The sequence below is a fragment of the Canis lupus genome, chromosome 8 (genome assembly GCF_011100685.1).
Source record: "Canis lupus familiaris isolate Mischka breed German Shepherd chromosome 8, alternate assembly UU_Cfam_GSD_1.0, whole genome shotgun sequence".
Classification (NCBI taxonomy): Eukaryota; Metazoa; Chordata; class Mammalia; order Carnivora; family Canidae; genus Canis; species Canis lupus.
The window spans coordinates 29,575,604-29,585,422 of record NC_049229.1 but is presented as its reverse complement, the minus strand read 5'-3'; the positions used below and the strand labels follow the sequence as shown (position 1 = coordinate 29,585,422).

General features: G+C 45.2%; 1 protein-coding gene across 7 annotated transcripts in view; it reads left to right on the top strand.

Moving 5' to 3' along the window:
• The first annotated feature begins 3,615 nt into the window (after positions 1-3,615).
• The window catches only part of DDHD1 (DDHD domain containing 1), a 109,008-nt gene continuing 102,804 nt past the window's right edge, over positions 3,616-9,819 (top strand). For 2 of the 7 annotated variants that reach the window (XM_038544747.1, XM_038544742.1), the window contains exon 1: positions 3,617-4,612. In XM_038544747.1, coding sequence (XP_038400675.1) covers positions 3,736-4,612 — 877 coding nt within the window. In that variant the 5' untranslated portion in view covers positions 3,617-3,735. Of the gene's footprint in view, positions 4,613-9,819 lie in introns of all 7 variants that reach the window. The other 5 variants (XM_038544748.1, XM_038544745.1, XM_038544744.1 and 2 more) reach the window with 4 other exon arrangements.

Sequence of the window (9,819 nt, the reverse complement as noted above, 5' to 3'; positions counted from 1 at the left end):
TGAGCCAGAAAGATCTCACCAAATACCAAATCTGCCAGCACCATGATCTTGAACTTCCCAGACTCTAGAACTGTGAGAAGTAAATGTTTGTTGTTTATAAGCTATCCAGGTTACGGTATTTTGTTATAGTAGCATGAACAGACTAAGATATTCTCATTTTAAGAAACTGGAGGGGATCCCTGGGTGGCTCAGTGATTTCGCGCCTGCCTTTGGCCCAGGGTGCGATCTTGGAGTCCCGGGATCGAGTCCCACGTCGGGCTCCCGGTGCATGGAGCCTGCTTCTCCCTCTGCCTGTGTCTCTGCCTCTCTCTCTCTCTCTCTATGTCTATCATAAATAAATAAAAATAAATCTTAAAAAAAAAAGAAACTGGATAGTGATCCTAAAAATAAAAAGTCCAATAAAAATTTAAATGTCGTGGATGGTTTATCAAACAGGAGATAGAACAAACAGAGATATGGCTAGATGACCACCCTCTTTCTCCATTCTAAATCTTCCATCAATATACTTTGGAAAAAGCCATTTCAAGTATGGGTGTGGGATTTTGGTTCAGAATAAATTGCATGGCATAAGGCTACCCCTAATATTTTTATACGTGAAAATGGATTAAAACGAACAAGGAAACCTTAAAAAGAGAAGAAAAAAAAAAAGAGAGAGAGAGAGAGAGAAGGAAAGGGAGAGGTGGCTTAAGATTGCACCGTGTAACTTTTGAGCAATGGTGGGGAAAAGATGGTCACATTTAATAGGGCAAGTAGTATGGCAGGATATGCAGATGAAGTGCTTCAGTTTTTAATAGTACAAACCACCTGGCTTTGTCTCTTTTTCTTTCTCACACCAACCAGAACTTCCTCAGGCTTGGTTGCACGTCCACCTGGTTATTACAGCAGCCCAAATCCACAAATACCAGAAGTCTGAATCAATCATACTTATTTGGCTTAAGGGGAGGAGGCTTGGTCTTGCATACAAGACCGATTAAAATATAATGCTTTACATACAACCATTAATGTTCAGATACTGCTGTGTCAGTTGCATACAATAATGAGGTAGAGTGAGGAGGAGCTACCCGACACCTATGACAAGTTGGGACTGAAATAGAGGAAACCTTCCCCCTCTTATCAGGATATTATGACCTAAAAAGATGCTCTAAAAAGCAAAAGTAGGAGAGCAGTAGCAGGAAAAATCAGATAAAGGATGATTTTTTTTTTTTAAAGCAGAGAAGAAAGTTGGGAAGAGCAGCTTCATGGCCTTTGCCTTGACATGGTTCAGGAAGAACAAGGAAATAAACACGTAACAGTCGCATGAAGTTAGACATTATATTTTCAGGTATCTTTTACTCACTGGCAGCCAGGGGCCAGCTACATGGGTCTGTCCTAGTTCCAGCTCACTTCCAAGAGGTAGAAGCAATCTCAACTCCCTTAGGTACTGAATGACATCTCCCCTTACCAAGATCTAAACCAAAATAGTGAAATCAGAAGAGAATGTGGGATTCTCTTCTCCTGTCAACTAGATTTTGTGTGTGTGTGTGTGTGTGTGTGTGTTTTTCCCATCGTCTTTGGGGGTCAAGAGCTTCTTCAAGAAAGATCATGCTACCTAAACAAATGTGGCCTTATCCAATCGACCACAACAAGATAACCCTTTTAGTAAAACCTAACAGGCACAACATTTAAACAATAGAAACATTCATTTCATACAGGGTAGAGAGTAATCTTTTTTTTTCTAAAGGATAATATTCATTAATGAGAATGGTACTTTCCTAACAGGTTAACATTTGGCTAAAATAATCAGATCAGATGCTATACAGGTAGGCTATGTCAAGAAACCCGAAGAAATAGAGATATTTTAAATGTTATATCACTTATTTTGAATCCTCTTTATAGTATTTATTGCACTCTACTATAATGTATTTGTGTACTTGTATGTATCCCTCATTAGATCATAAGGTTCCTTCCTTAAGGAGAGACTAAGTCTCTCCCATTCCCTTTTGTATTGACACCTAGCACAGAGGTGCCTGGCACATATATCAAAGCGCTACAGAATAAATGCTTTCATAGGTAGTAAATAGAGCAAAGCTCATAACCGAAGTTCATATTCTGCATGGTGTCATAGAAAGACTGGAGAAGAAATTGAAAAGCAAGTATTCAGAAAGCAGTATTAATAAAGATGAGGGCTCTGAGATGTGCTGTGTCCAATTTGGCATGTCGTTCACTACATAAAATCATCATTTGGGCAAGGGCACAAATTGGAGCAAAAATCCAGCCCATGCTCTGCTTTCTAACCCATGAACTTCAACACTGTTTCATATCTTGCATTGCACACAGGAAGCAATGCCCTTTCTTTCAAATTCATATAGCACAAGCTAGGGACAGCCATGCTTTAAATTATGACTTAATCTCCAACTGGTTAGTTCACCGGGCAAGAAATACTGCCCCACTGATCTGATTCCTCCACAAAGGGAGGAAAAGAAACAGTGTAGACTATCTGATCATGAATTGAGAACACTGAGGTTGGAGATTGTTTTTCCCTGGATTCTCAACATAGGGTGTTGTGCTTATAAAACTTTTTTGTGTGTGTGATATAAAAGAACTACACAGTGGAGGCTCAGCATTCAATCTGCTCCCAGACAGTGAGCTACAGACTCAGAGATGCATAAAGAACAGGAAGAACCGGGGAAGATCATAGAATTCCATTGCTGCAAGACATTTGAGAGATCATCTGGTCAAATAACAACTTCATTTTACAGATGAGGAAACCAAAAAGATCAAGGAGATGAAGTGACTCGCCTGTGGTTAGTAAAACTAAGTCTAGGACCTAGTGTTTTTCGGCCTTCAGTGTAATAATCTATCACAACTGGCTGCACTTGCCACGATTATCATCAACATTGATTGTGCGCCCACTGTGTGAGACAGGTTGAGACATACGGACTCGGTCTCCATCAAGTGCCTTACAATGAGGCTGGGAAAACAGGATATATGTATCAAAAGATAAACAATAATAGCAGGTGGCCTATGAAGAAAGGCTTAGACTTCGGTTTCTGCGAGGGAATGGTAATGCCACCATTAGGGATCGCTGGCATGCGGTGCAATGCCTTTGTGTGACAGGCCGACAGTTGTGGAGGGACCAGAGCTAAGTGACTGAGAAAGTCCAGATGAGGACGTAAGGTCAACAAAAGCAAGGTCAGGAGAACCCAACTTCCAGGGGGCCCCCTCTCATGCAGCTCCAGCTCCCCGGGCTCATGAGCCAGAATACAAGAATGGGTGGGATAAAGCCTCTGCTCGTCTGGGCTCTGACCCCTAGGGCTGAGGCAGGTGTGCAGGGAGAGCAGAGCGGAGGCGGAAAACGACTGAGAACTCGGAAGCGTTGCCAGCGCGCGGAGCGGACCCTCCGCTGGAGGCCGAGCCGAGAAAGCAGCGGCTCGCGGGAGGCCCGGCGGGGCAGGGGCTTCCGGGGCGGCGCGCGCGGCCGGCGGGGGCGGGGCCAGGGCCAAGCCCCGCCCCTCCGGGCTGCGCGACAATGGGGCGGGCGGTGGAACGCGGCTGCGGCTGCCGCGGGCCTCGGGTGGGCGGAGCCACCGCCTCTGCCGCCGCTGCCGCCGCTGCCGCCGCTGCCGCCGCAGCCCCGGTTGGGATTTGAAAGATTAAAAACTACCGGTGGAGAGGGCGACGGCGTTGAATGTGTGGCGGAAGCGCTGGGGGCCGCGGCTCGGCGCGGGGCCGGGCAGCCAGCGGCGTCTCCACACCATGAATTACCCGGGCCGCGGCTCCCCGCGGAGCCCGGAGCATAACGGCCGGGGCGGCGGCAGCGCAGCCTGGGAGCTGGGCTCGGATGCGGAGCCGGCGTGCGGCGGCGGCGGCGGCGGCGGCGGCGGCGGCGGCGGCGTCTGCCGCTTCGACCACCTGCCCGGCGGGGCCCCGGGCGACGGCGAGGTGCCCCTGGCCCTGCTGCGCGGGGACCCCGGGCTGCACCTGGCGCCGGGCGCGGAGGACCACGATCACCACCTGGCGCTGGACCCCTGCCTCAGTGACGAGAACTATGACTTCAGCTCGGCGGAGTCGGGCTCCTCGCTGCGCTACTACAGCGAGGGCGAGAGCGGCGGCGGCGGCAGCTCCTCGTCGCTGCACCCGCCGCCGCAGCCGCCGCTAGTCCCGGCGGGCGCGGGGAGCGGCGGGGCGGCGGGAGGGGCGCTTGGGGAGAGGAAGCGCACGCGCCCCGGCGGGGTGGCCGCCAGGCACCGCTACGAGGTGGTGACGGAGCTGGGCCCCGAGGAGGTCCGCTGGTTCTACAAGGAAGACAAGAAGACCTGGAAGCCCTTCATCGGCTACGACTCGCTCCGCATCGAGCTCGCCTTCCGGACGCTGCTGAAGGTCACCGGTGGCCGGCCCCGGGCCGAGGCCCCGGACGGCGACCGAGTGTGCGGCCCGGCCTCCAGCTCCGGGGAGGAGGAGGAGGACGACGACGACGACGACGACGGGGACCGCGTCTGCGGCTTCTGCCCGCGCGCTGCGGGGCACGAGCCCGAGATGGAGGAGCTGGTGAACATCGAGCGGGTGTGTGTGCGGGGCGGCCTCTACGAGGTGGATGTGACCCAAGGAGAGTGCTACCCGGTGTACTGGAACCGTGAGTAGCCGGCCGGGGGACGGAGCGGGACGGGCTGCTGCGGGGGCCGACGAGCGCCCGGGTGGGCTCGGGACTTGACCGCCGCGGAGAGGCAGGCGCGCGAGGCCTGGCGTTCGGTAGGAGCGGGGTGGAGAGGAGACCCGCCGCGCCGGCAGGTGAAGGGTTAAAGAGCAGGTGGCAAAATGCAAGCTGCCTGGGGTTCCGAAGGAGAAGACTGTGCGAGGGTAGCGCTGCCTGGGGTGAGCTGGGTGCTGCTGCCATCCCCTGGAGGGGATCCAGGAGCGGTGATGCCCAGCCCGAAGGTTTAATTTCGCCATCCCACCCGCGCTCTGTCCGCCCGGGGATCTGATTCGGTCTCGTTTACCCTGATGTCTGCCTATGATTTAAAGAGCAGCCCGCCCTGTGGAGTGGGAGCGTTTTGAGATGATCTGCTCGAGAATCAGCAGTTCAGTTATGAACTCAGGAAAGGAACGTTAATCCCAGGCGGGAAAGGAAAGGAGACGGGTAGCTTCCACCGGGTGCATTCGGGAGACGTGGAGAGAGAGCACTGCTGCTGGCGAATGGGTCCGCTCACTGTCTGTGGATTACTCGTTTTTGTCCCTTCTTACGTTCTCGTTTACGTATTCTCAGTTTGCTTCTTAGCCTTGAAAACTTACGAGGCCTGTGCCTTGTTTCCTCATCTATAAAATAGGGATAATTGTGTCTACTTGCGGGGTTGTCGGGGAGATTAAATGAAATAATATACCTAACCTGCTTGCAACTGTCTTTGGCACACGTGTGATTTATCAGCGTTAATAGTGGGTTCTTGTTAAATTAGATAGCACAATTAAGTTTGCAATTAGATTAAAAGTAAATGTTACATATGTGATATATACTATTCTACTGTAACAGAAACGATTGGCTACCAGTAGTTTGTAATATATAGTTTTAGTTCTTATGGGCCTAGTGCCCTAACTCTGTCTTCTTTGGTTGTCACTGGCCTTCGGATACATTTTACAATATTCGGTCTTGTATTAATATATATATTCATGACTTAGCTTCCTTTCTATATGTTTGACAATCTATGGACAGAGTCCACCTTTATCTTCATACTCTCATTGGGCCTGGTGCAGTAGATATTTAATAAATAGGTATTGAATTGCATGAGTGATTCTGATAATGTTAAAACCTATGTTAAGCATGAGTCACTAAGATAGCAATTACAGTGTGTATCAAATCACCAAATAAGCATAGCAGAAAATTTAATTTCTTATTACACTTAAGGATGACATTGAAGGCATTCGTTAACATTTACACAAGACCAGATTCATATGGGATTTGTCACATAACTCCTTTTGATTACAAGCTCACGAAGGATAGGGTATACTTATACTCATTCATTTATTCATTCATTCATTCAGCTCTTTCATTTTTGCCACCTATTTGTGCCTAATATAGTAGTCTCATGAAGGCATCAGGAAAGGTGGAAGGACAGTCATTATCCTTCAGGAGCTTCCCACTTAGTCTTTTCTTCAAATGTCATAGACATCACTATAGATTTTTTTTTTCCTTTGAATATAAGGAAAGGAATATAGAAAAACAAGGACTTAGTAGAGCGAGAAAGTTAGATAAAATGCAGAAAGTTAGATAAAATGCATCCTTGGAGAAGAGTCTGGAGATCAAAGGATGAATCCTATCTTTAAATCAGCTAAAGTATATTCATCTAGAATATTGTGTACTCTTTCGGTTTATGGTAAAATTGTTAATGCATAGTGCTTTACTGTTTATAAAGTGATTTTTCACATTATTTCATAGTGATACCAAATTAATGGTAACCTTCTGTTTTATGAAGAAACAGCCTCAGTAAAGTTAATGAACTTGTTCAAGGTTACTTAGCTAGAAAGTGATGAAGCATTTTAGAGGCTAGTCAGGGAATGTGTGTGGTATCCAGAGAGCATCTGACCCACTACCCGAGGGTGAGGGTATCAGGAAAGCTTCCCAGATAATGTAAGACTGAACCCTAAAGGATGAAATAAATCAAGCAAAAAAAAAAGGGGGGGGGGCGATGCTGGGAAAGGCCTCTAGCCAGATGGGGTAACATATACAAAGACACAGAGGCATGAAACTGCATGGCATTTTGAGGAAATTAAGGTTGCACCTGTAGGGGCCAAGACACATACAGTAGGCTTGGGATTTGACCACCACAGAGACAGAGGTTTCTGGTCAAGGACAGGAGGAGATTGTGAAGGGTACCTGCCCTTAAATGGTGCATTTGGGAGAGTAGTTAGAAAAGGAACAAGGGTAGATCTGCAGTGCTAAGGACTTTGGACTATATCCTGTGAGTTATAGAAACCAAGCAATTGAAGGTTCTCTTTTGCTTAGGTGATTAGTGACAATACAAAGGTTGCGTTGGAGAATTGGGGTATATCATGAGAATAGTAGCATCATAAATCAAGAGAAAAACCGGGAGAGCCTACAGATGTTAAACTGAAAGGAAATGTGGACTTAGCCTTCTCAAATCTTTTTAAAAGCAGATAGCTTATAAACCAATTATAACTTATAAATTAATTTTTGTTAATTAGCATGACAGCAACACCTATTTTCACTCCATTTTAGCATTTTCTAAATAGTTTTCTACAATATATAATCCTGTGGGTGTCCCAGGCCTTCATATGAAGTACAGTGAAAACACAATGGTGCTTTTTTTGTCCCTAACTTGCCACTTCTCACAAAATCCCATATCACTCTGCTCTAATTGCTTCTTCAAGTCTTTCCATGTTATATAAGTTTTCACATCTTCTCGAAAGGGTTCAGTCTCACTATGGTCTCTTAAGCTTTTGCAGCTTTTGACTTCCTTCTCATTTTACCTTTTTTTTATTTTTTATTTTTTAACTCTTCTGGAAACATTCTGAATAGTGGCTATGAAAGTTAAAAAAAAAATACACACAAAAAAAATTCAAAAAGTTCCTATGACATGGTGGTTGAGGCTTTTGGGACCTAATTGAGCCCTCTGCACCTGGGTGTCAAGGCCAATAAATTAGCTCTGCCTAGTCTAAAGGAAAGATATATATTTGCTCTTCCTTTTGAACTCTTACTAGCAGATAAAATTAGAAGCAGTTTGGGGTACATGAGTCAGAAGGGGAATAGAATTTGACTTCTATAGCAGGAAGCTCATATTATTGCATATGTAAAAAGTATTAATTATAGGAAATTTATCTTCATTTTATTGTCTGTTTAGATTTTTTTTTTTAAGATTTTATTTATTTATTCATGAGAGACACACAGAGAGAGGCAGAATAGAAGGAGAAGGAGGCTCCATGCAGGGAGCCCAATCAGGATTCATACCCTGAGCCGAAGGCAAACGCTTAGCCACCCAGGCATACCTGCTTAGATATTTTTCTTATTGCATGTAAACACTTTAGATAAAAATTGATTCTTGCTGAGTAATGGCTAAGGCTTGCTCCCCCTCTTCTTCCTAAGATACTTGTAGAAACCAAACAGTTGAAGATTCTCTTTTGCTTAGGTGATGAGTGACCATACAAAGGTTGCATTGGAGAATTGCTTGTATACATCTCATAGGCTTATTTTGAGAATTATTATATATAAACATGCCTGGAACAGTGGTTGACACAAAGCACAAGGTGTTAACTGTATCTATGTAGATCTCAGAAAACAATAATCCTTAATTGTAGAAACTCCTATGAAAATTAAGGCTGTCCAGTGCAGAACTGTGAAGTACCCAGGGTTTGTTGTTACTGGCTTATACCTCACCATAGATGAAAGAATGTTTCTAAAGAATATTAGCAAGCATTTAATAATAGTGGTAGAAAGGCATATGGAACATTACACAGATACTTGACGAATCGTCTCATAGCAATTCTTATGGCAGTGATGTGTGCGTTATACACTAGGGAGTATATAATTTTCATTTATTGACTAAAGTTATTTGACCAAATATTTATATGAATGTGCAATTTCTTCCCCTTCTCCGTTTTTCCATATACTTGCGGTCTACGTCCATTATTATTCTAAATCATTTTCAAACACTTTATAAATTAACCAGTCTTCATGATATATTGAAGAAAAAATAATATTCCCACCAAAATGAGGTAGAAAAATAAGGGCTTTTTCTGCAAGTACCCAAATTAAATGTTGTTTATTATTATTAGTTTTAAAGATTTTATTTATTCATGAGAGACAGAAAAAGGCAGAAGCAAGGAGAAGCAGGCGCCCCATGGAGCTCGGAGCCTGATGTGGGGATCAATCCCAGGACCCTGGGCTCACAACCTGAGCTGAAGGCAGACACTTAACAGACAGAGGCACCCAGGCTCCTCTAACTGGTGTTTTTTTAACTTGGCATAACCATAACCATCTCTTTGGCCTTTTTCATTTAAGGGTTAGTAACCTTAATAATTAAGAATCCTTTATGCGACATCATGGGAATCATGGGAAAGTAATGGAGTCCAAGCTGGGAGAAGTCACTCTTTCTTATTAGTTGCTGCCTCCAGTAAAGCAGAACTATAGGGAACGGAGACCAGAGATTGACATGCCTGATTCTGAAAAAGTGTTAAGTCTTTTCTATCTCTTCTTAACTGCATTGTCTCCCTCTAGCCTGGACTGGAAAGCAACCTTGGGCTGCATTGGAACCCTGGCTGCTCAGGTTTGCAGAATCCTGGTTGAAGTCTTGGGAGAGCGCTGTTTAAATCAAGCCTACTTTAGACTGCATTTTTCAGTGACCTACTGAAAGAGCACAAAGATATGAATGACAGTGATGTGTGTGCAAGGCAGGACTTGGCGCAATCTGATCAAGGCATTCAGGACTTTTCTTCCCCTTTACGTGGGACCATTACTTTAAAACTGATTTCATATCAGTTATTGATCCACTTTGCTTGTATATAGCTCAAATGTAATAATGCATGCTGTACAAGTACTTTATATAAATGTTCAGAGTAACTGGTAGATCTTTCTTTATTCCATCTGTCACCTGCTTCTTTTTTCCTCTACTCTTTTTTTCATAAAAGAGTTTTTTTGTACTGTTCTTCCAAATCCTATTTCCTGGGTCTTTTATCTCCACATCACACCCTGTAGTTTCTGCTTTGTTAAGATCTCTGATGTCTGGAATCCTGGGGGTGATCGTTTTCTGATCCACAGGGGAAAAAGCTGGATGTGCTGCTGGTCATGGAATCCTCTGAAATTATGGACACTAAGTGAGGAGAATAGGCGGATAG